General features: G+C 49.8%; 1 protein-coding gene across 1 annotated transcript; it reads left to right on the top strand.

The window, feature by feature from the left end:
• Positions 1-532: 532 nt before the first annotated feature.
• Positions 533-21515, top strand: LOC145340051 (BCL2/adenovirus E1B 19 kDa protein-interacting protein 2-like). The gene is made up of 9 exons (XM_080184469.1): positions 533-624; positions 2956-3026; positions 5338-5565; positions 10154-10327; positions 11756-11858; positions 13044-13175; positions 15671-15757; positions 17644-17742; positions 19976-21515. Exons 1-9 carry the CDS (start codon positions 584-586, stop codon positions 20013-20015), a joined length of 975 nt encoding a protein of 324 aa, XP_080040595.1. The 5' UTR covers positions 533-583; the 3' UTR covers positions 20016-21515.
• Positions 21516-26268: the final 4753 nt, after the last annotated feature.

Genomic DNA, 26268 nt, shown 5'->3' with positions numbered 1-26268 from the left:
ATAAACTTTTTGGACTTTAACCTGGTGTTGTGAGACTTCTTACTAGGTAGTGGATGGTACAGACTCGTGAGGCTGAATGGCCTCCTTCTGCCCTGTGGGGATTCCCTGATTGTTGCATTCGGAGTGCCTGCCTGGATTCTGAACTCCACGGTCCCCAGAGTGTGGAGGGGAGGTCTCAAACCCGTCACTCGGAGGCGAGAGAGTTAGCGGCTGAGCCGCACGTGTGCCGCACACACAGGACATGTTTGTTCGACGCTCCTGAAAAAATTCAGGATGGCTGAATCGAGATCCCGCTTTACGGAGCGGGGATGGGGGTGGTGAATGTGGGCACAGGGTGGGTGATAATAGAAGGAGTCCTTCAGTGACGAGCTGTTACGTACAAGCAATGGATATCGCCCGCAGCTCAGCCAATCCTCCTTGGCAGCGCTGTTACCAACTGGGGTCACTTCTGTGTAGGACGCAGTTCGAAATGCTTTCGTATCTCCCCCCTTCGCGGCCACTGTCTCACTATAATATCCCTTTTCCCAGCCTCCAGAAGGACCAGTCGGAGACGCCGGGATCCCCGGGCGTACGGATCGAAGATATGGAATTCCGAGAAGAATGGCAGGATGAAGATTTTCCAAAGTAAGATGTGTGATTCTGCTTTGTGGGATGGCATTCCTACTCGGACAGATTTAATATCAATTTGATATTTGGGGATCTTACAGAGATGTATAAAATAATGAAGGGGATGGATAGGGTAGAGGTAGAGAGATTCTTCCCGCTTATAAAGGATAGCAGGACTAGAGGGCACAGCCTCAAGATAAGGGGGGGGTGCAGTTTAGAACGGAGTTGAGGAGGAACTTCTTCACTCAAAGGGTGGTGAATCTCTGGAATTCTCTGCCCGTTGAAGTGGTGGAGGCTACCTCGCTAAATATACTTAAGTCACGGGTAGATAGGTTTTTGACAGACAAGGGAATTAAGGGTTATGGGGAGAAAGCGGGAAAGTGGAACTGATCCACTTCAGATCAGCCATGATCTTATTGAATGGCGGGGCAGGCTCGAAGGGCTAGATGGCCTACTCCTGCTCCTATTTCTTATATGTTATGATGCAGACCTATATTGCATCTGATTTATTATTGTCACATGTATTGGGATACAGTGAAAAGTATTGTTTCTTGCGTGCTATACAGACAAAGCATACCGTTCATAGAGTACATAGATTTGATTTACTATTGTCACATGTATTGGGATACAGTGAAAAGTATTGTTTCTTGCGCATACGTACAGACAGAAAAAAACTAGAGGACATGGGGTTAAGGCTGAAAGGAGAAACATTTAAAGGGAATATTAGGGGGGCTTCTTCACACAGGAGTGTGGAATGAGCTGCCAGATGAAGTGGTGAAAGCGGGCTCACTTTTAACATTTAAGAAAAACTTGGACGGATTCATGGATGAGAGGGGTGTGGAGGGATATGGTCCAAGTGCAGGTCAGTGGAAGTGGGCAAAAAATGGTTCGGCACAGACAAGAAGGGCCAAAAGGCCTGTTTCTGAGCTGTAATGTTCTATGTGAGCCATCCCACCTCTACCACCTTCCCAGGCAGTGCATTCCAGACCCTCACCACCCTCTGGGGAAAGAAAGATCTTTCCTCAAATCCCTCCTTAAACCTCCCACTCCTCACTTTTAACTTGTGTCCCCTCGTAACTGACCCTTGAGCTAAGCTGCCCCTTATCCGCCCTGTCCGTGCCCCTCCTAATCTTGTGCAACTCGATCAGGTCATCCCCCTGTGCTCCAGAGAAAACAACCCAAGTCTGACCAACCTCTCTTCATAAACGTTCCATCCCAGGCAGCATCCTGGAGAATCTCCTCTGCACCCCCTCCAGCGCGTTCAAGTCCTTCCTGTAACGTGGCGACCAGAACTGCACACAGTACTCCAGCCGTGGCGTCACCAGTGTTCTACACAACTCCATCATGACCTCTCTGCTTTTGTAATCGATACCCCGACTGATATACGCCTTCTTCACCGCCCTATTAACCTCCCTTTCTGCTTTCAGATATCTATGGACAAACACGCCAAGGTACCTTTGTGCGTCAGAACTTCAAACTTTTCGCAGTATACTTCCTGGTCAAATTGCTCCTTCCAAAGTGCATCACCTCACACTTTTCAGGGTTAAATTCCATCTGCCGCTTATCCACTCATTTGACCATCCCGTCAAAACTCCCTGTAACCCAAGACACTCAACTTCACTGTTAGCCACCCAGCCAATCCTTGTGCCATTGGCAAACTTACTGATCCTACACCCCCAGCCCCACATAGTCATCGATGTAACAATATCCTTTTGCCCCTACTAAATATAGTGATGTCCAAATATCAGTGCCTTAGGAAACTTTACTGCAATTGTGCAGGGCATTGGCGAGGCCACACCTGGAGTATTGTGTGCAGTTTTGGTCTCCTTATCTGAGGAAGGATGCCCTTGCTATAGAGGGAGCACCGTGAAGGTTCACCAGGCTGATTCCTGGGATGGCAGGTCTGTCATATGAGGAGAAACTAATTCGGTTAGGATTATATTCACTGGAGTTTAGAAAGAGGGAGAGGGGATCTCTTGAAACTTATAAAACTCTAAGAGGGTTAGATTCAGAAAGAATGTTCCCGATGGTGGGGGGAGTCCAGAACTAGGGGGTCATAGTTTGAGGATAAGGGGGTAAAGGACTGAGGGGAGGAGAAATTTCTTCACCCAGAGGGTGGGGAATGTGTGGAATTCACTCCCACAGAAAGTAGCTGAGGCCAAAACGTTGTGTGTTTTGGAGAAGGAATTAGATATCGCTCTGGGGGCTAAAGGGATCGAGGGGTATTGGGGGAAGGGGGGATCAGGTTATTGGATTAGATGATCGTAATGAATGGCCGAGCAGGATCGAAGGGCCAAATGGCCTCCTCCTGCTTCCAGTTTCTCTGTAAATCTGTTTTTTAATCGGCAGACCACTTCCGGAAGATACAGATGCCATGACTGAGGATGACCTGAACGCCAACACAAATGTCAACAGACCTGGTAATTATACTACGTGTGTGAAATTTCTAAACTGTGAACATCAGAGTTGGGGGGGGGGGGAGAATTAAAGTGTTATTTTCAAATTTATTTAATAGTCACAAGACTTGCATTAACATCACAATGAAGTTGCTGTGAAATTCCCCTAGTCGCCACACTCCAACGCCCGTTCGGGTCAATGCACCCTAATCTGCATGTCTTTTGGACTGTGGGAGGAAAGCGGAGCACCCGGAGGAAGCCCATGCAGACATGGGGGGAATGTACAAACTCCACACACACACAGATAGACAGACAGACAGAGGGACCGTGCTAAATTGTCCCTTAGTGTCTAAAGAGGTGTAAGGTATGGGGATTGGCCATGATAAATTGTCCCTTAGTGTCTGTGTGTGGAATCGAACCCGGGTCCCTGGCGCTGTGAGACAGCAATGCTAACCCTCCGTGCCGTCCCATTGCCGCTGCGAGGGCAACTCGTGATTTACTCCCCCTGCTCCTTCGGACCAGGTCTCAATGCCTCTCTGTCCGTCCCACTCGTCTGATGTAGCTACATATGAAATAGGAGCAAGAGTAAGGCCACTCAACCCTTCGAGCTCACTCCGCCACGCGGTGAGATCCTGGCTGATCTCTTTGTTTTCAATTCCACGTTCCCTAACAACCCTGCCTCCTGGCACGGTGGCACAGTGGGTTAGCGCTGCTGCCTCACAGCTCCTGGGACCCGGGTTCGATTCCCAGCTTGGGTCACTGTCTGTGTGGAGTCTGCACATTCTCCCCGTGTCTGCGTGGGTTTCCTCTGGATGCTCCGGTTTCCTCCCACAGTCCGAAAGACTGTGCTGGTTAGGGTGCATTGGCCGTGCTAAATTCTCCCTCAGGGTTACCCGTACAGAAGTGTGGGGGATTTTCACAGTAACTTCATTGCAGTGTTAATGTAAGCCTTAAGTTAGAGTTGATTTATTATTGTCACAAGTAAGGCTTGCATTAACACAGCAATGAAATTACTGTGAAAATCCCCTAGTCGCCACACTCCTGTTTGGGTCAATCCACCTAACCCAGCACGTCTTTTGGACTGTGGAAGGAAACCGGAGCACCCGGAGGAAACCCATGCAGACACGGGGAGAATGTGCAGTCTCCACATAGACAGTGACCCGAGCCGGGAATCGAACCCGGGTCCCTGACGCTGTGAGGCAGCAGTGCTAACCCATTGTGCCACTCCCTCACCTACTCGTGAATAATAAATAAACTTTAATTTTTAACCTTTGATCCCCTGGCCCAATAAGAATCTACCTACCTCCGCCTTAAAAATATTCAATAGGTCGCACTTCCGCCAGCTTCCGAGGCAGACAGTTCCACTTTCACTCTGAGAGAGAGAATTTCTTCTCTTATCCATTCTAAGAGGGTGGCCCCTAATTTTAAAACATAGCCCCCTACTAATTCTGGACTCGCCCACAAGTGGAAACATCCCTTCCCCATCCACTTTCAGCATCTTATAAACTTCCTCCCTACCTGTTCCCCGTATCCCTTTAACCCACTTTTCTTAATCAGAAATCTGTCTGGGGGAAACACAGTGGGTTAGTGCTGCTGCCTCCCAGTGCCAGGGACCCGAGATCGATTCCCGTCTTGTGTCATCGTCTCTGTGGAGTATGCACCTTCTCCCCGTGTCTGCGTGGGCTTCCTCCGGGTGCTCCGGTTTCCTCTGAAAGATGTGGATTGGCCGTGCCAAATTCTCCCTCGGTGTTACCCGAACAGGAGTGTGGCAACTAGGGGGATTTTCGCAGTAGCTTCATCGCAGTGTTAACGTAAGCCGACCTGTGACGCCAAGAAAATAAACCCTTTCATCCCCAGTATCAATGTGGTGAACCTCCTCTGAACTGCCTACAATGCCACCACATCCTTTCTCAGATAAGGAGACCAAAACCCGACAGAATACTGCAGATGTGGTCTCACCAACACCCTGTACAATTTTCACAACACTTCTCCATTGAAGTTGTTCCTCATTACGATCGTAGAAATGTTTATATGGTTTAGAAAGCAGGAAAGGCAAACACATCCCCTGGATGTGCAGGTTAGGGGGATTGACCATGCTAAATTGTCCCTTAGTGTCCAAAGAGGTGTAAGGTAGGGGGATTGGCCATGCTAAATTGCCCCTTAGTATCTAAAGATGTGTAGGTTAGGTGGATTGGCCATGCTAAATTGTCCTTTAGTGTCCAAAGATGTGCAGGTTGATGTCCAAGGATGCGTAGGTTAGATCGAGGGAATGGTTATTTAGAAGGAGATTTGTTGATCAAAGCTCTCTCTTTCTGTCTCTTCGTTCCGTCTTCAGTGCCACCGAACACTCTGCAACTGTGCGGGAACCAGCATAAGAAGCGTCTCCTGGCGCCAGCCATCAGCTTGACGCTGGAAGGTAACGGGGAGGCCACTCAGTCCGAGGACAGGACCCCGGACGAACTGGAAGGGGATTCGCTTGACATAAACGTGGAGGACTTAGATACTCCTTCGGATAGCGAGTCTTTTGAGTTGCCAGAGAATGGTAATGACTTTGAGTGGGAAGGTAAACAGACCAATCAACATCGAATCAATTCTCTGCAATCATCTCCGCTGCTCTCACTTACGCCTCGTCTTCCGCCACGTGCCGACCTTAGTTAGGCTGGTCTTGCGATGCTGGAGTGCTGGGGTCCTGTGGCGGGTGTCCACTCTCGCTCCTGGACCTTCAAGGAAGGTGGTGGAGCCACCAACGCAACTGTTCACGGCTGGGTGGGACACCACATTCCTTCGGAAAGTCAGCTGACCTCCTCTGGCGCTTCCCATTAACCTTGTTAGACGGGCAGGAGGGAGTTCGCAGAGGTGGGATGGGCAGCTAGTGGGGGAGGGGGAGAACGCGAGGATGGAGGTGTGAAGAAAAGACGATATATTGCCTGTTTTTTAAAAAAAATTATTCATTTATGGGATGTGGACGTCGCTGGCCAACCCCCCCAGCATTTAGTACCCCTCCCTAATTGCCCCCTGAGAGTGAGCCATCATCTTGAACCCTGTGTGGGGTAGGTACACCCATGGTGCTGTTAGGGAGGGAGTTCCGGTATTGTTATTGGACATCAGTCAGTCCCTGTGTGTGGGGTAGGTACACCCACAGTGCTGTTAGGGAGGGAGTTCCGGGATTGTTATTGGACATCAGTCAGTGTGTGGGGTAGGTACACCCACAGTGCTGTTAGGGAGGGAGTTCCGGGATTGTTATTGGACATCAGTCAGTCCCCGTGTGTGTGTGGGGTAGGTACACCCACAGTGCTGTTAGGGAGGGAGTTCCGGGATTGTTATTGGACATCAGTCAGTCCCCGTGTGTGTGTGGGGTAGGTACACCCACAGTGCTGTTAGGGAGGGAGTTCCGGGATTGTTATTGGACATCAGTCAGTCCCCGTGTGTGTGTGGGGTAGGTAAACCCACAGTGCTGTTAGGGAGGGAGTTCCGGTATTGTTATTGGACATCAGTCAGTCCCCCGTGTGTGGAGTAGGTACACCCACAGTGCTGTTAGGGAGGGAGTTCTGAGATTTTGACCCCAGCCACAGTGAAGGAACGGCCGATATATTTCCCAGTTGGGATGGTGAGTGGCTCGGAGGGGGGAACTTGCAGGTGGGGGTGTTCCCCATGTGTCTGCTGCCCCCCCCCCACCCCTTGTCCTTCTGCTTTGTGAAACAGGGTTTGATTGGCACTGGGGAGATTTCCCTGGACGATTATCGGTTGACGGGACTGAGAATATTGGGCACCTGTTACACACCAGCCCTGAAGGACTAAGCAAAGCTGTTACTAATTCTTCCAGCCTCAGAAACAATCAAAGGGCTGTTTAGTCTCCAGCTCCCTCCCTTCCTGCTCGCTGTGGTCCATCCCAGCCAGCTTTCTGAGGAACCTGAGGTTTGCCTCCTTTCCCTTCCCCACCCCAGATCTCCAGAGTATCAGTCATGCATCAGTCACTCTCAAACACTCTCGATCTCTCTCAAATTCTTATCTCTCTGTCTCTGTCTGTCTCTGTATCTATCTCTCTGTCTCTCTGTATCTCTCTGTCAGTCTCTCTCTCTCTCTCAGTCTTTCTCTCCCTCTCCCTCTCCCTCACAAAACTTTAACGCCACCCAGACAACTATTGCCATTGGGCGGCACGGCAGCACAGTGGGTTAGCACTGCTGCCTCACAGCGCCAGGCACCCGGGTTCAATTCCCAGCCTCGGGTCACTGTCTGTGCAGAGCCTGCATGTTCTCCCCGTGTCTGCGTGGGTTTCCTCCGGGTGCTCCGGTTTCCTCCCGCAGTCCAAAGATGTGTTCAGTTTTGGCCGCCTTGCCAGAGGAAAGATATTATTAAACTGGAGAGAGTGCAGAAGAGATTTACAAGGATTTTTTGATTTGATTTGATTTATTATTGTCGCATGGATTAATGTACGGTGAAAAGTATTGTTTCTCGGATTTTGCCAGGACTTGAGTTATCGGGAGAGATTGGATAGGCTAGGACTTTTCTCTTTGGAGTGTAGAAGGCCGAGGGATGATCATATAGAGGTTCATAAGATCAGGAGAGGCATGGATAGGGTGAGTGCACTCTCTTTATCCCAGGGCTGGGGAAATCGAGAACTAAAGGGCGCAGGTTTAAGTTAAAAGGGGAAAGAATTAGTGGGAACCTGAGAAGCAACTTTTTTACACAGAGGGTAGTTCGTGTGTGGAATGAGCTGCTGGAGGAAGTGGTTGCGGCATTGAGACATTTAAGAGGCATTTGTCCAGATACGTGGGGAGGAAAGGTTGAGAGAGACATGGGCCAAAATGCAGGTAGCTTAGGAGGACTTTTTGGACCAACGAGCCTGTTTCTACGCTCTTGATTTGATGAAATATATTTTTTTCTGCTTCCTGAAAGTATTTGATTCCAGCGAGTCCCACAAATCCACCCCCTCTCCACCCTCTGCGAGGGGTAGTTCCTCCCCATCTCAGTTTTAACTCTACCGCCTCTCAACCTATGCACCTTCGAACAAGGTGTCTCATTGGCTGGACAGCGCTCCCGAGGACGTGCCTTCGAGTCTTGGTGGCTCTTTCTCTCTCTCTCTCTCTCAGTCAAGAGAGACCCTTCTCGGCGCTGACCATTACGTGACACGGGGCTTGAGCCGACGCGAGGAGAGGGGCGGGTTGAGGAAAGCGGCCCTCTGGGTTAGCGTTCGGGGATTGGCGAGTGGGTGGGAAGGGGGGAGCCAAGCCAGCAAGATGGACACCCCCACTCCACCGTCAGTTCGCAAGGATGAACGCGTTCTGCCCTGCGCCATTAGCCCTGCCGCGGGGTAAGCAAACACCTTTTCTTTTTGTGAAATCCGTTGATTCCGGCCTGATTTCCCACACGCCGGCGCTGATCTCTTGCATGCCGAGCCAATCAGAAATGTGGTTTCTTGGCGCGCGTCGCTGACCAATCAGTTCTTCCGCACGGCATTGAAGCAAGTCCCCACTCCCACCGCTTGATTGATTAGTCCCTGCCTTTGTTAAAAAATTAACTTTGATTCTTCCCCCTTCAGATCTGTTTGAATAACCCGTTGATTTGTGAATTGAAAGGCAATTCTGTAAATTGGCGCCCGAATTCGATTGTGTGTGGGAGGGGGGTGGGGGACGGAAGGGAAGGGAAGGGGGGGAGAATCGTCCTACTGGTCGCAATGGTGTCTCTACCCCACTACCACCATTTTAAATAAAGGAGACGGCCTCTAGCGTTTGTGTCCGGGTGCCGGGGAGTTTTGGAGGCTGTGGCCGAACCAGGAGAACGTCGGGAACTGAGACTCCGGCCAAGCTCGGACTCGGAGCTCACACTCGGAGGACCAGCCCCGTCCAGCGAGACTTTCCCCCCGGGACAGAAACAGCGCAGGGTCTGGCGGCTGTAGCATTTGTGGGGTGTGGGGGGAGGGAGAGAGGGGAGTTGATGTTGCTGGGGGGGGGGCGGGGGGGGGGCAGGAACCAAAAAAGATACATCCTGTCAAAGTTTTCAGTCTCGCACTCATCAGGTCAGCTCACGAGAAACGACAAGGATACAGACAGCAATGATTTGTACCGCGTGAGAAGGAGAGTGCGGACTGTGCTACCGTGGGCGGCACTGCTGCCTCACAGCGCCAGGGACCCGGGTTCAATTCCGGCACTGGGTGACTGCATGGAGTTTGCACGTTCTCCCCCCCGTGTCTGTGAGTTTCCTCCGGGTGCTCCGGTTTCCTCCTCCACTCCAAAGATGTGCAGGTTAGGTGGATTGGCCTTGCTAAATTGCACCTTAGTGTCCAAAGATGTGTAGGTTCGGTGGACTGGCCGTGCTAAATTGCCTCTTAGTGTCCAAAGGTGTGCAGGTTAGGTGGATTGGCCATGCTAAATTGCCCCTTAGTGTCCAAGGATGTGTGGGTTAGATGGATTGGCCATGCTAAATTGCCCCTTAGTGTCCAAAGATGTGCAGGTTAGGTGGATTGGCCATGCTAAATTGCCTCTTAATGTCCAAAGGTGTGCAGGTTAGGGGGATGGACCATGCGAAACTGCCCTTTAGTATTAGGAGGACTAGCAGGTTAAATACATGGGTTAACAGAAGGGTCTAGGTGGGATTGGTATCGGTGCGGATGGGCCGACTGGCCTCCTGCACTGTCGGGATTTATTGCTTGACGAATGGACTCTGGTCGAGGTGTTGCCATGGGAATACAGCAGGGAGCAGCTAAGCAGCAACACCTCCACCAATCAAAGGCCACCCACCAACCAATCGCCACTCTCTTCTGGTGCAGTGCAAGTTGTTGCTCCCTGTATTTCTTGTGAGCTGCCCTGATGAGTGCAAGGGCCAAAGCTTCGACAGCTTGTCTCTTTTTGCTTAAGAGTCCAGGTGACTCTTCCCCAGCCCTGTCTGTGTTTAAGATGGTTGTAGTGAAGGAGCGACATACGGGAAGGGTTGATTTTTAGGTTGTTCCGATTATCAAAGAATATCTTTGGCAGGTTTGCTCATCAAGTTGTGCCACGCGTGAGCAAAAGATTGCTCCTCGCTTTCCCCTGCATCATCTCGGGGCTAAACTTCCTTTTCTCTCTCTCTTCTCCTCCACCCCCCCACCCCCCCACCCCCACTGTCCTCCCGCTCTCCCCCCACCCCACCAAACAACCCTTTCAACATCTGGACAGATGATCTACCCAGGGTATACCGCTCGCTATCGGACACGGAAAGTTTCCAGGGGCGCGTGACGGACGAGGAGGCGGAAGACGGCAAGCTGTGGCGGGTCTTCCACATCGGGGAGCAGGAATACCGGGTGGACATGGCCAGCGTGGATCCGTACAAGGCGGTCATTTCTCACGGAGGTGAGGCGCGCACACACACACACCCCTGCCCCCCCACCACTGCCAACCGCTCACTAACCCCCCCCACCGGTTTGAACATTTGTTTCTTTTCAAGTGGAAGCAAGAAACTCTTTGTCCGCTGAAACCTTTTGTCCATTGGGACAGCAGCAGTGGTTGTGTCACTGGCCTGGCAATCCAGGGGCCTGGAGTAATGATCCAGAGGGCATTGAGTCATTATCTTGAGAGGGGCAAAGGCTGGGAGGGAGGTGCCACACCAAGCGACTTGTTCTTCCAGACAGTCGACACAGACCATAGGACTTTGACGCTGCGGTCGGCCATTCAGCCCTTCGAGCCTGCTCCTTCATTCCCAGAATCACCACAGTTTGGAAGGAGATCGTTCAGCCCATTGAATTGGCACTGACTCTCCAAAATGGAATCTTACCAAGGCCCATCCCCGCGACCCCACATATTTACCCATTAACTCGGATAACATACACATCGTTGGACACTAAGGGACAATTTAGCATGGCCAATCCACTTAACCTGCACATCTTTGGACAGTAAGGAGCAATTTAGCATGGCCAATCCATCTAACCTGCACATCTTTGGACACTAAGGGACAATTTCGCATGGCCAATCCTCCTAACCTGCACATCTTTGGCTCTAAGGGGCAATTTAGCATGGCTAATCCACCTAACCTGCACACCTCCCTGGTGCTGTGAGGTGACAGTGCTAACCACTGTGCCATGTGCCACTCTGTGTACTGTGTACGGTACCTATTGTACTGTGTGCAGTGAAGGCAACAACAATTTACACCTCATGGAATGAGAGTACATCCTCCAAGGTGTGGTCTCTGCAAGGACCTGAATGGGCTGAATGGCCTCTTCTGCACTGTAATCATTCTGTAACAAGTTGAAATCCCACCGCGGGATTTAAAATCAGTTAATTTTAAAATCAGCTGATTTTAAGATCAGCTGGAATCCTTTAAGAAAAAAGGCTAGTTAGCGGTTAGCACTGCTGCCTCACAGCGCCAGGGGCCCGGGTCACACTCTGTGTGGAGTCTGCACATTCTCCCCGTGCCTGCGTGGGTTTCCTCCGGGTGCTCCGTGTTCCTTTGAAAGACCCGCTGGTTAGGGTGGATTGGCCGTGCTAAACTCTCCCTCAGTGTAACCCGAACAGGAGTGTGGCGACGAGGGGGATTTTCACAGTAACTTCATTGCAGTGTTAATGTCAGCTTATGAGTGATAAATAAACAAACTTTAATATTAACAGTGATCGCGAAATTACAGGTTTGTTGTTTAAAAACTCATTGACGGTGCTTGGGGAAGGAGCGATCTCCGTGTTTCCCCCCACCAACCCCCGGCATGGCTCGTGTACGACCTGTGATTTTATATAGAAGCGACGAGGTGAGCAAATGTGATAAATAATCTTCCTTTCTCTCCGTGCCAGGCTGCTTTGGCGAGAATCTAACCGCGATCATTGTGTTCTCTTCCTGCTATCTGCCTGAAAGCAGTCTACCCGACTACGAGAACGTGATGGAAAATCTCTTTAGGTAGTGACTTCCGCCGCAGTTTCAATGACTTGCCTTTGATGTGACATTGAACAGGCTAACTGCATAACTTTGGCAAATTGATGTGTTTTGGAGGAGTTTTAGATCCTCGGTAGTATTGGGGTTGGGTTCAGTCAGGACTTATCTTTCCTGGATAACCGTTACTCACCATCAAGTTATCGATAAGGGAATTAAGGGTTATGGGGAGCAGGCAGGTAAGTGGAACTGATCCACTTCAGATCAGCCATGATCTTATTGAATGGCGGGGCAGGCTCGAGGGGCTGGATGGCCTACTCCTGCTCCTAGTTCTTACGTTCTTAAGTTATTCGACTGTCAAAAGGCGCCTTTCCCAGCCTCGGGTGAACCCCAGAAAGCCAGCAAAGCATTCTTGAAATGCAGTTCCTGTTGCAATGTAGGAAACAGGGTAGCCAGTTTGCACGCAACAAGCTCATTTGATTAGATTTGATTTATTATTGTCACATGTATTGGGAGACAGTGAAAAGTATTGTTTCTTGTGCGCTATACAGACAAAGCATACCGTTTATAGAGGAGAGTGCAGAATGTAGTGTTACAGTCATAGCTAGAGTGTAGAGAAAGATCAGCTTAATGCGAGGTATGTCCATTCAAAAGTCTGACAGCAGCAGGGAAGAAGCTGTTCTTGAGTCAGTCGGTACGGGACCTCAGACTTTTGTATTTTTTTCCCGACAGGAGAAAGTGGGAGAATGTCCAAGCTGCATGGGGTCTTTGATTATGCTGGTTGCTTTGCAGTGGGAAGTGTAGACGGAGTCAATGGATGGAGGTGACAGAGACAGGGAGAGGTTAAGACGAGAGGACAGGGGGATGTTAAAAATGAAGTTCCCGGTACAGGAAGAAGAGAGAGGAAGCAGGATGTGTGCCTCAAAATATAGTGTGCCGTGACACATAAAAGGCTGGGAACCATTGACCTCGAGGCTGCTCCTCCAATCCCTACAGTGTAGGAGGAGGCCATTCGGCCCACTGAACCTGTACCTCTGACAGAGCATCTTACCCAGGAACCACCGCTGTAGTGGCCTGCTCCTGCTCCCAATCCATGCACTTCATGGTTGTCAGGAAAATATTGCTAAACTCCAACACAAATATTCTTTACCTTGCTTTAATCAAAAAGATCCCATTGAAAGCTGTTCTTTTCCTCCTCCCGCTCCCCTATAGGTATGTCATTGGAACTCTAGAATTGCTGGTGGCTGAAAATTATATTATTGTGTATTTAAACGGGGCCACGACACGGAACAGAGTGCCCTCAATCAGCTGGCTGAAGCAGTGTTACCAGACCATCGACCGCAGGTAAGCTTCTGGTGAAAAAGGCACTCGGCAAGCTTGGTTTCATCGGTCAGAACATTGAATACAGGGGCTGGGACGTCTTGTTGAAGTTGTACAACACATTGGTAAGGCCACAGTTTGGAATACTGTGTACAGTTCTGGTCACCCTATTATAGAAAGGATATTATTAAACTAGAAAGAGTGCAGAAAAGATGCTTCCGGGATTTGATGGATTGAGTTATAAAGACAGGCTAGATAGACTGGGACTTTTTTGTCTGGAGCATAGGAGGCTGAAGGGTGATCTTATAGAGATCTATAAAATAATGAAGGGCACAGATCAGCTAGATAGTTAATATCTTTTCCCAAAGGTAGGGGAGTCTAAAACCAGAGGTTTCTATATTATGTTATAAAACATATAACAGACACATAACTCAGTCGTAACATTCACGTAACTCAGGCATAACAGATACGTAACTCAGATGCAGTAGACTTGTAATGTAGCAATAACAGACATGGAACAAAGGAGTAACTGACATGTTACTGTGTACAGTTCTGGTCACCCTATTATAGAAAGGATATTATTAAACTAGAAAGAGTGCAGAATTGATGCTACTGGGACTTGATGGTTTGAGTTATAAGGAGAGGCTGGATAGGCTGGGACTTTTTTCTCTGGAGCGTAGAAGGCTGAGGGGTGATCTTATTGAGGTCTATAAAATAATGAGGGGCACAAATCAGTTAGACAGTGAATATCTTTTCCCAAAGGTAGGGGAGTCTAAAACTAGAGGGCATAGGTTTAAGGTGAGAGGGGGGAGATACAGAAGTGTCCAGAGGGGCAATTTTTTCCACACAGAGGATGGTGAATGTCTGGAACAAGCTGCAAGAGGTAATAGTAGAGGTGTGTACAATTTTGTCTTTTAAGAAGCGTTTAGATAGGTAAGATGGGTATAGAGGGATATGGGCCAAACGTGGGCAATTGGGATTAGCTTAAGGCTTAAAAAAAAAAAGGGCAGCATGGACAAGTTGGGCTGAAGGGCCTGCTTCCATGCTACGAACCTCTACGACTTCCAAGAGAGGGAGTAAACCAATTTGCCAAGAGGAGGCAGTGAGTCTGTGAAGGGACAAGGGCATGAGTGGGCGGTAAATTTGGTGGACGGGGTACAGCGTGGGAGAATGTGACTTGCCCAACTTTGGCTGAGCAGATTCAATGGGCCAAGTGGCCTAATTCTGCTCCCATGTCTTATGGCAGGAAGAATAAGAACGGGAGTAGGCCATTCAGCCCCCGCCCCCCTCCAATAAGATCATGGCTGAGCTGTGTCCCAACTCCATGTATCTGCCTTAGGCCCTTATCCCTCTGCTCAGTAAAACTAGTCTATCTCAGACTTTAAACCTAACAATTGAACCAGCATCCAGCACCATGTGAGGACGAGAGTTCCTAACCTCCAGCACTCTCTGCGTGTAGAAGTGTTTTCCAACATCTCTCCCGATTTTTAGATGGTGGCCCCTGGTTCTAGAGCTTTCAACAAGCGGAAATCATTCATCCTTCTAGAAGTAGACTTCTATCAGATCACCCCCTCAATCTTCTGAATTTGAGAGGATAGAGGCCTAATTTTGGTTTAATTTGATCTATTATGGTGGCGAGGATTTACAACTTGACACTTCGGGAGCGTGTGATATATTTTAGAGAAGAGTTCCTGTCAAGGAGCGTGAGATAAGAAGCGTGGTTGTGAAGAGGTAGGCTTTTCCAGAATTATTCATTTTAGAAATTCATTTTATACCGAACCTTGGTGAGACCACATTTGGAATATTGTGTGCAGTTCTGGTCACCTCACTATAAGAAGGATGTGGAAGCATTGGAGAGAGTGCAGAGGAGATTTACCAGGATGTTGCCTGGTTTGGAGGGTAGGCCTTATGAGGAAAGGTTGACAAAGATGGGGCTTTTTTCTTTTGGAGCAGAGGAGGATGAGAGGCAACTTAATAGAGGTTTGTATGATGATGAGGGGGATTGATAGAGTGGATGTGCAGAGACTATTTCCTCGGGTGGATGTAGCTGTTACTAGGAGGCATAACTATAAGGTTCATGGTGGGAGATACAGGAGGGATGTCCGAGGTAGATTCTTCACTCAGAGAGTGGTTGGGGTGTGGAATGGACTGCCTGCGTGATAGTGGAAGTCGGACACTTTAGGAACTTTCAAGCGGTTATTGGATAGGCACATGGAGCACTCCAGAATGATAGGGAGTGGGATAGACGGATCTTGGGTTTGGACATAGCTCGGCACAACATCGTGGGGCCGAAGGGCCTGTACTGTGCTGTACTGTTCTATGAAACTTTGCTGCCATCCCCGTGGAGATCCTTAAAAATAAAAAGATCTGGTGGCTGATGGAAAAGATCAGGATTTCACTTTTACTGTAACAATTGAACTAAAATCAACAAAGGCCAAACACGAAGTAACCGGCATATATTAAAATGTTACTTGCCGTTGAGTAACTCCCAGCATTAATGGCAAATCTCTTTTTAATAGGTTAAGGAAGAACTTGAAATCCCTCATTGTGGTCCACCCGTCGTGGTTCATTAAAGTGATATTAGCTATTACCCGGCCTTTTATAAGGTATGACGTTCCTATTCACACACCCTTACTTTCTAGCCTCCTACTCATCACACCGGAACAGGCTGCCGAACCTGTTCCACCAGTTAATGAGGTTGTGGCTAATCTGCAAGGCACACGCCTGCCTACATCCCCGCATTCCTCAATAGTTAGCAAGAATCTATGGACCTCGGATTGAGAACTAGTGACTCATACGGCGGCAGTTGCTGTTTGGGGAAGAGAGCTCCAGAGTCTGAGCTCATGCACTCCCTCCAGGAGGGGCACGGCGCTGTAGGTACGATGTGGCAGAGTTGCTCGCTGGAGCAAGGGTTAACGTGATACTGGGGAATAGAACCACCTGCGGTATGATGTATAGAGTCACATGGTAACTGATTCAGAGAACACTCCAGATGCTGCCTGCATTGGAAGAAGCAGCACCCTGTATGACATTAACTGGGATCTGTCTCCTCTTCCCCTCGCGCATCTCCTCCTCTCCCCTCCCCGTGCATCTCTGCTTTCTCTTCCCTGTGCATCTCCTCTCTTTCTCTCTCTCTCTGCCCCCGACCATCTCCTCTCTTCTCCCACCTCATGCTTCTCCTCTCAGCCCCCATCTCTCCTCCTCTCTCTCTCTCTCTCCCTTGTGCGTCTCCTCTCCCCCCCCCCCTCCCCGTGCTTCCTCCCTCTCTTACCTGCTCATCCTCCTGCGCTCTCTCTCTCGCACTCTTTCTCCCACGCTCTCTCTAAGTCTAGAAACTATAGCAGTAGAAGTAGGCCATTCGGTCCATTGAGTCTCCCACTCCTCCCCTCTCTCCCACTCCTTCTCTCCCTCTCCATCTCTCTGCTCCTCTTTCTCCTGCTTCTTCGCTCTCCCACATTATCTCTTTCTCCCTCTCTCTGTTTCTCTCTCTCACTCCCTCTCTCTTTCTCACTCCGTCTCTTTCTCCCTCTTTCTCTCTTCCGCTCTCTCCCCCCCCCTCTCCCCCCCCCTCTCCCCCTCTCCCCCCCCTCTCCCCCCCCTCTCCCCCCCCTCTCCCCCCCCTCTCCCCCTCTCCCCCCCGCGCTCCCCCCCGCTCTCTCCCCCCCTCTCTCCCTCCCCCTCTCTCTCCCTCCCCCCCTCTCTCTCTCCCTCCCCCCCTCCCTCTCTCCCCCTCCCCCCTCTCTCTCTCTCTCCCCTCTCTCTCCCCCCTTCTCTCTCTCCCCCTCTCTCCCCCCCCCTTCTCTCTCTCCCCCCTTCTCTCTCTCCCCCCCCCTCTCTCTCCCCCCCCCTCTCTCTCCCCCCCCCTCTCTCTCCCCCCCCCTCTCTCTCCCCCCCCTCTCTCTCCCCCCCCCTCTCTCTCCCCCCCCCTCTCTCTCCCCCCCCCTCTCTCTCCCCCCCCCTCTCTCTCCCCCCCCCCCTCTCCCCCCCTCTCTCTCTCCCCCCCTCTCTCTCTCCCCCCCTCTCTCTCTCCCCCCCTCTCTCTCTCCCCCCCTCTCTCTCTCCCCCCCTCTCTCTCTCCCCCCCTCTCTCTCTCCCCCCCTCTCCATCTCTCTGCTCCTCTTTCTCCTGCTTCTTCGCTCTCCCACATTATCTCTTTCTCCCTCTCTCTATTTCTCTCTCTCACTCCCTCTCTCTTTCTCACTCCGTCTCTTTCTCCCTCTTTCTCTCTTCCGCTCTCTCCCCCCCTCTCTCTCTCTCCCCCCCTCTCTCTCTCTCTCCCCCCCTCTCTCTCTCTCTCTCTCTCCCCCCCTCTCTCTCTCTCTCCCCCCCTCTCTCTTCCCCCCCCTCTCTCTCTCTCCCCCCCCTCCCTCCCCCCCCACTCTCCCTCAGGGCTATCATTTCTGAGAGAGACCATGCTTACATCTGCCACATTTTATTTATTTAACTGACTGTTGTTGGGTGGTAACGTGCTGCTATTTCCTTTGTTTCACAGCTCAAAGTTCAGTAGGAAGGTCCGGTTTGTAAGTAGTCTTCGAGAGCTTTCACAATTAATTCCTATGCAACATGTACATATCCCACAATGTATTAAAGAGTAAGTATAGCTGAGAATGCACTTCCATCTTAATTTTATAATTATATTGCTTTTAATGTTTGCAGTGATTGAAAGATCCTTTTGAATAATTAATGTAGCATTAGCTTTGCTCAGACAGCGTGAATCAAAACTCTGGGGAGTTTTTACAGTTTATTTATTAGCGTCACAAGTCTGCTTACATTAACGCTGCAATGAAGTTACTATGAGAATCCCCTAGTTGCCACAGTCCGGTGCCTGTCTGGGGACACTGAGGGACAATTTAGCATGGCCAATCCACCTATCCTACACGTCTTTTGGACTGTGGAAGGAAACTGGAACACCTGGAGGAAACTCTCTCAGACACTGAGAGAATGTGCAGACTCCACGCAGGCAGTGACCCAAGCCGGGAATCGAACCAAGGTCCCTGGGGCTGTGAGGCAGCAGTGCTAACCCACTGTGCCACCGTGCCACAGGTGCTTGAAGGGCCGACAGGGTGATGTGCTTGAGTGGTGGAATGGGGCTCTTTCTCTGATAGCTCCTCCAGCTATGGTGAGCCAAATGTCCACCTCCTGCAGTAACTGTCTGTAACTCAATATGCTGTGTAGAGAGTGAAGGTCAGAACAATAAGACCTTTCCCAAGTATAAAGGGCAATGAGGAAAGAATGGAGAAAATTAAGTTCGACAGTCTGGAGGGAGCAGGGAGGGACCGCAATGAGGTATAGATAAAGTATAATCAGAACATTAGGATAGTGCGATGGAGCAGCACTTAATCCATGACCTTGTACCTCTAGACTTAGCTTCTGGCCAACCTCCCATCCTCCATCCTAAGTAAACTTGAATTCACGTAAAACTCTGCTATCTAAACCATAACAAACAAAATCTTATTTCTCACTATTTCCTGAGTTCAGCAATCCAAAACAGCTCCCAACCCAATACACCTTCTCCCTATCTCTGTAACCCCGTCCAGCCCCTACACCTTCTCCTATCTCTGTAACCTCCTCCAGCCCCTACACCTTCTCCTTTCTCTGTAACCTCCTCCAGCCCCTACACCTTCTCCTATCTCTGTAACCTCCTCCAGCCCCTACACCTTCTCCTATCTCTGTAACCTCCTCCAGCCCCTACACCTTCTCCCTATCTCTGTAACCCCGTCCAGCCCCTACACCTTCTCCTATCTCTGTAACCTCCTCCAGCCCCTACACCTTCTCCTATCTCTGTAACCCCGTCCAGCCCCTACACCTTCTCCTATCTCTGTAACCTCCTCCAGCCCCTACACCTTCTCCTTTCTCTGTAACCTCCTCCAGCCCCTACACCTTCTCCTATCTCTGTAACCTCCTCCAGCCCCTACACCTTCTCCTATCTCTGTAACCTCCTCCAGCCCCTACACCTTCTCCCTATTTCTAACCCCCTCCAGCCCCTACACCCCCTCCCTATCTCTAATCTCCTCTAGCCCCTACCCCCCTCCATAACTCTGTAACCTCCTCCAGCCCCCTACACCCCCTCCCGATCTCTGTAACCTCCTCCAGCTCCCTACACCCCCTCCCTATCTCTGTAACCCCCTCCAGCCCCTACACCCCCTCGTTATCTCTGTAATCTCCTCCAGCCCCGACATCCCCTCCTATCTCTATAACCTTCTCCAGCCCCTACAGCCCCCTGTCCTATCGCTGTAACTTCCTCCAGCCCGTACACCCCTATCTCTGTAACCTCCTCCATCCCCCTACACCCCCCCTCCTGATCTCTGTAACCTTTGCCAAACTCTACAATCCTCCCAGATCGCTGCCCCCCCCCGCCAATTCTGGCCTCTTGCACACCACCACCTCAATTCCCATTGCTCCGCCATTGGCGGCTGTGCCTTCAGCTGCCCTGGGGGGGGGGTCCCTAAGCTAAACCCTAAACCCCTCTCATTCCCTCTCGCTGCTTCTTTATGGCACACCTTAAGAGCTCCCTCTATGACTGAGCCCTCTTCTGATATTTCTGTGTGCTGTGACTGTTTGATAATGCCCTGGTGAAGCTTTACTAGGTTAAAGGTTGCAAATAAATGCACACTGCTGTTAATCACGTGTAAAAGTGCAACTCAGATTTAACACTCAGCTCGACAGGTTTGGAATAACCTTTAGTCGGATGTAGTAAAAGTTTTATTGGGTGAGTTGAAGGTTTCACGTGGAGTTTGCGGTTGAGTAGAGCAGCAGTGAGCAATGTCCTTGAACGTTTCTTGTTACTTACAAGACTTTTCTTTCCCCCCCGCCACCCCAAACAGGCTGGATGAAGAATTAAATGGAAATCCTGTTACATCGTAGAAGCCTATTGTATCTGTGCGTGTGTATGTTTGTGTGTGTGCGTGTATAGAATTCTACTGGATTGCTTTCTATCTGCCGTGGAAGAGAGACATTTTCTGAGCGGCGCAAGCGAGGAAACCGTGGACCGCGTAACGGAAGGGACGAGAAGAGAGACTTTCGAGGCTTGTGTTGTGTTCTACTTCAGAGTAAAATTTTCTTCCGGCAACCACCGCCCCCGCCCCCCCCACCCCCGGATCACAACAACAGCGTATCGTGCTCAAGAAAATTCTGAACGAACTGTTGATGAGTCAAGTCTGCAGGACCAGGGGTCAAACCCCAGCGCCTGCTGAGTTTTGGTGGATCCCTTGCGGTCGGCGAAAGAAAAACTGGCTGGGGTCTCCTCTTCTTCTTCTTCCTCCTCCTCCTCCTCGGCCACTTCTGCCCAGAAAAGTTCTCACTTGTAGCGAGAATTAAGCTCCTGCCGCGGCGCCCACCTTGACAAAATCTCTGCGTAAAGTTGGTTGCAAGGGGTGGCCGAGGAAAGGGAGTTGACAGTGCCATTGGGAGTCTATTCAGCAGGGAACTGAGGAGAGGGAGGGAGGAGAGAGTTTGACCCCCCTTCAGGTTTTGGGACTAGAAAACCTTGGCGCCCTCTTCCTGGGTAAGAGCAAGCAATGGGAGTTTGGATTGGGGGGGAAGGGGCTATTGGTTGTGATGGGTGCTCACAGTTCGCAACATGGTCAGTCAATATTATCAATTACCAGAAGAGTCCATTTACAAGTGGTAAACGTGTTGGGGATGTGCTTCGGTTGGGGGGGGGGGAACGTCGAGATAGTGGGGCTATTGTGTTTGGAGCAACGAGGGGCATTGTTTGCTGGGCTGACTTGCAACTGTCCTTCTCTCAGCATTTATCTCACAGTCTTTGTGAGCGGTTTTATTTGACCAATAAGAGTAAGGAGAAAACAAGCAAAATTATGGACTAAAGCCAGAAGATTGTATAGTCAAGAATTTATCACCTGTTCATGACGTCTTACTGTAGACTGGAAGAGGGAGAAGGTTTACATTTAATTTTTATTCCCAAGTCAAGGGACCGGTTTCACGTAGTGTGAGTTATAAGAAAATGTTAAATCGATATCCGAAATAATATATACTTTACATTTATTACTAACATTGATCTGTCCACCTTTCTTTCAGGATTTGAACCACTGAGCTTTATAACTCTAACGAAGAACATTAATCTTGTGATTCGGGTGGTAATCCAATGCCTGCTGCCTGTTGGCTTATGGCACAGGTAGCATGGTGGCACAGTGTTTAGCACTGTTGCTTCACAGTGCCAGGGACCTGGGTTCGATTCTGGCCTTGGGTGATTGGGTGGAGTCTGCATGTTCTCCCCCTGCCGTGTCTGCATGGATTGCCTCCGGATGCTCTGGTTTCCTCCCACATTCCAAAGATATGCAGGTTAGGTAGATTGGCCGTGCTAAATGGCCCCTTAATGTCCAAAGATGCAAAGGTTAGGTGGATTGGCCATGCTAAATTGCCCCTTAGTGTCCAAAGACGTGCTGGTTAGGTGCTCCCTCATGTTACCCGAAGTTCTCCCTTGTTACCCGAAGAGGTGCCAGTGTGTGGCGACTGGGGGGTTTTCGCAGTGACTTCATTGCGGTGTTAACGTGAGCCAACTTGCGACACTAATAAACTTCATTTTGCTTTGATTTCGTAAAGGGAAAGTTTCTTTCCTGATTAGCAATGGTTCGAACGTAACAAAAAATACGTGACGGGGGGAAAGACTTAGTGATCCATCTCGCCTGTCCCAAACAAGTTCTGAAGGCCATGAGACACCCACTCCCTCCCCATCCACATTCACGTAAGCAATCAACGCTATTTTCAAGAGACTTAAGCTCCCAGCCTTAGTAGCTCTGTGGCCACTCTGGCGATTGTCCTGACCAGGAACTAGTCCCCTCTCCTCCACAGGAAATCCAGTGCTCACAACTGCCAAATAAAAACATAGGGAAAGATGACAGGGCAGCCAGAGAGAGGAAAAAAAGAAAACCTTCTCTTTTTCCTTAAAGCAGGAGACTGTTTTGAAAGAAATTCTCTCCCTCCTTTCTGTATGTAGACTGGCAGGGGATATGCATGGATTTTCTGGGTTACCGTCTGTACAGTTCTTCCTTCATTACCAGCAAGTATATTTAAAGAAATTAAAGCTTTTGTTTTTAAAAGAGGCATTATTTTGTTACCGAGAGAACGTTCTTGACTTTCTGAGACTGCAGAAAGCCGCGTGGCGATATTAAAAGACTCTAAGACTGCCTTACGTGAACGCAAATTGTGTCAATGGAATTGAGGATTCTTGACAAATGTGGAAGCAATAAATATCACAGTTATTATTCCTTCACTGTGAACATCGTCAGATGGATACTGAAGTACTTAAGCTGTTGGTGTTTGTGGGACATCTCTCGTGCGTGTGTGCAGGTATTCCAAATTGAGCAGAGTACTTCCTCTACGTGCCATGGGGGCGGTTGTCAGGCTAATTCAGGATTGGCCACACTGTGATAAATCTATTGCTGTGGACATTTTCACCATTCCTGCTATCGCTACGCTTATTTGCTCTCGTGAAGCCACGGAATTAATCGCTTCATATCAGCACCAACACAACCACTTCATGGCACGGGCAGCACAGTGGTTGGCACTGCTGCCTCGCAGCGCCAGGAACCCAGCTGCGATTCTTGGCTTGGGTGACCTGGGCGTGGAGTCTACACATTCTGCCCGCGTTTGCGTGGGTTTCCTCTGGGTGCTCCGGTTTCCTCCCATGCTCCAAACATGTGGCAGATTAGGTGGATTGGCCATGCTAAATTGCCCCCTTAGTGTCCAATGATGTGCGGGTTAGGTGGATTGGCTGTGCTAAATTGCCCCCTTAGTGTCCACACATGTGCAGGTTGGGTGGATTGGCCATGCTAAATTACCCCTTCATGTCCAATGATGTGCGGGTTGGGTGGATTGGCTGTGCTAAATTGCCTTTTAGTGTCCAAAGATGTGCGGGTTAGCAGGGATTGCCCATTAGTGTCCAAAGATGTGTGGGTTAGGGGGATTGCCCATTCGTGTCCAAAGATGTGCGGGTTATGATGATTAGCGGGTTAAATATGTGGGGTTACGGGGATAGTGTGTGGTGAGATGCCCTGTCAAAAAGTTGGTAAAGGCTCAATGAGTCAAATAGCCTCCTTCAGCACTATAGGGACTCAATGGTTCTACGGATTTGTCTGGCCAGAGGGAAGCTAAATTGACCCTTAATATCCAAAGATGTGCAGGTTAGCTGGATTGGTCAGGCTAAATTGCCCCATGGTGCCCAAAGATGTGTAGGTTTGGTGGCTTGGCCATGCTAAATTGCCCCTTAGTGTCCAAAGGTGTGCAGGTTAGGTGGATTGGCTATGGTAAGTTGCACCTTAGTGTCCAAAGGATTGGTCATGCTATATGTGTGGAGTTATGAGGATAGGGTGGGGGTTAGCTTGGGTGAGATGCCCTTTTGGAAAGTAGGTGTAGACTTGATAGGCCTGAATGGTCTCCTCCTGCACTGCAGGGATTCTATCGCTGCCCTAGTATTGTGCATCTTAAAATGGCCTCTCCAGGTGCAAAACCTTGTATGTTTGGGCTTTTACAGTTCAAGCTGGAATTCACTTTAGAAACCTGGTAGTTAAATGTTTTAACTTTTTTTTTCACCTTCCTTTGAACCTGTAATCCTGGCTGACGTTCTGAGCAGATGTTCTGCTCAGAGAGTGCTGCCCTGTCAGAGATACTGCCTTCTGGATGACACGTCAGGACCTGTCTTGCCCTCTCGGGTCTTTAAAACATCCATGGGCACTCTTCTGGGGAGTCCTCCTGGGGCCAAATCGATCGTTTTTCTTAAATGATCTGGCCATTGCTGTTTGGGTGAGGGCATAAACTGGATGCTGCGTTTCCGACATTCCATCCCTGGCTCTGCTTCTGAAATGGCTGTCAATCGCTTTGGGACAGTCCGAGGTGTTGAGAGGCGCTGCATAAATGCAGATCTTTGTTCTTGTCAATTTGCTGTCAAAACAACATGTTAGAACGATGCAGACTATTGGCGTTGCAGTGTGTTCTGCGGGATGGTGTCCCTGCCACGTGGCCTGTCCTCAATCTCAAGGTTATGAGTTTGGTCTGAAAGGAGATTTTTTTTTATTGCGTTGTGCTCTTCGGTGGGGGGAGGGTGTGGGGTGGAGAGAGATTTCTTTGCCAAGCGACGTTAATACCTCCCAATTTGGGGCAGTTATGGATTCCAGATGCTTGGGGCGCGATCTTTCTGGCCCACAGTCGATTGGTGCGGTGAGCTGGGAAGGTAGCGCACGAGGCTTTCGTGAACCAGTCTTGCACTCAAAGCCATGTTTCTGGCTGTGTTACGCCGGCACGATCGTCTTCACGCCTTTTTTGTCATTTAAATCATTTAGGGGAGGCGATGGGCCTATCGCTAGGCTATTAATCCAGAAATTCAGCTCATGTTCTGGGGGACTCGGGTTCGAATCCTGCCATGGCAGATGGGGGAATCTGAATTCAATAAAAAAATCTGGGATTAAGAATCTACTGATGACCCATTGTTGGAAAAACCCATCTGCTTCCCTTTAGGGAAGGAAATCTGTCATCCTTACCCCGGTCTGGCCTACACGTAGCTCCAGAGCCGCACAGCAACGTGGTTGACTCTCAAATGCCCTCCAATGGCAATTAGGGATGGGCAATAAATGCTGGCCCAGCCAGCAACACCCATTTCCCACAAATGAGTACAAAAACACACCTGGCACAGATGTTTCTGGCCTCTAGGACCAATCCCCATCCCATCATCAGGAACCAGAGGAGATGATCACACGGGGGGAATCAGAGGTCATTGAAGCCCCGGGTGATTGGGGGCAAGCCTGTGGGGAACCGGCACATGGAGCAATTGGGTAAGGGGGGCCTCAGTGTCTGTGTGTGCGTGTGTCCACGATCAGAAGGGGTGGGGAATGGGGGGTAGCAGTAGGTCTCCCAGCTCAGTAGGGGGGCGCCTGCGCAATGGTGCCCTGAGCAGTCTGCAGCTGGCTTCATCGGTGAACTTATTCTCCAACCCACCCCGTTCCCTGATTAGTGAGAATCGCACTTCTGTCCAGAAAAGTGACAAGAGTGTCATAAGATTGCATTATCAAACTCGCCCAGAGATTGAGTCTGAAACTTTCCCATTTTCATGCTCGTTCATTATTTAGAACTTTTTTGGGTTTGATCGCTTCCTGCTCTTCGACACCATCAAGAATGAGACTCGACACTCTTACTTATTCTATTATCTCCTAGTCGTGGGAGATTTGTACGACACTTGTCAACGTAACCCACAGTTGTTGGTTCTTACTTATACAACATAATAGAATATTATGGTGGGGAGGGTTAGGGTACATTAACCATGCTAAATTCTCCCTCAGTGTACCCGAACAGGCACCGGCGTGTGACAAGTGGGGGATTTTCACAGCAACTTCATTGCAGTATTAATGTAAGCCGACTTCTGACTAATAAATAAACTCTTAACTTTAGAATAGAATCACTACAGTGCAGGAGGAGGCCATTTGGTCCATCGAGTCTGCACGGTCTCCAAGAAAGAGCATCTCGCCCCTAATTCTACGTGTGTACATATGAACACACGGGGTAGGAGCAGAAGGAGGCCATTCAGCCCCTTGATCCTGCTCCATCATTCAATAAAAGCATGGTTGATCTGTTCGATTTTTTTTTTCCCCCCAGGTCCACATTCCCATCTCCGTCCTGAAAACCCTTGTTACGACGGCCACAAAGGGTCATGACTAGATCGTGCGCTTTGTGGAGCTGCCTGCATTGAGCAAGTGGAGGTTCGCCCAATGGGAAGGGGTTAGCAGGGCTTTGTAAGCCTGTTACTTTACCAGGACTGGAGCTGCCGGGCTGGAGGTGGAGGCTATCTGAGCGCAAGTGCGAATAAAGGGTGGTGGTGAAGGAAAGTTAGCTGAATTACAACAATCCCCTTGCGAAACAAGAATCTATCTACCTCTATTTTAAAACTAGAACCCCACCCCCCTCCTCCACAGAGTTCTGGACTCACCCACAAGAGGAAACATCCTTTCCACATCCAGATCATTCAGGTTCTTGTAATCAAGTCACCCCCTCACTCTTCTAAAGTCCAGTGGAAACAAGCCCAGCCTGACCATCTTAACATTGTTCTCTGCCTCTCTCTCTGCCCTTCATCTCATTGCCACTGCGAGACAGTGTACTGTGATTGAGGATA

The sequence above is a fragment of the Carcharhinus amblyrhynchos genome, unplaced genomic scaffold, assembly GCF_965287045.1.
Source record: "Carcharhinus amblyrhynchos unplaced genomic scaffold, sCarAmb.v2.hapA scaffold_746, whole genome shotgun sequence".
Lineage (NCBI taxonomy): Eukaryota > Metazoa > Chordata > Chondrichthyes > Carcharhiniformes > Carcharhinidae > Carcharhinus > Carcharhinus amblyrhynchos.
Note: the sequence above shows the minus strand (reverse complement) of the source record. Positions and strands in the feature narration are given on the sequence as shown.

Coding starts and splice junctions, on each gene's coding strand:
- LOC145340051 (XM_080184469.1), top strand. CDS start 584: ATGGAATTCCGAGAAGAATGGCAGGATGAAGATTTTCCAAA. Junction 3,027..5,337: donor CACAAATGTCAACAGACCTG/GTAATTATACTA, acceptor TTCCGTCTTCAG/TGCCACCGAACACTCTGCAA. Junction 13,176..15,670: donor TACCAGACCATCGACCGCAG/GTAAGCTTCTGG, acceptor TCTTTTTAATAG/GTTAAGGAAGAACTTGAAAT.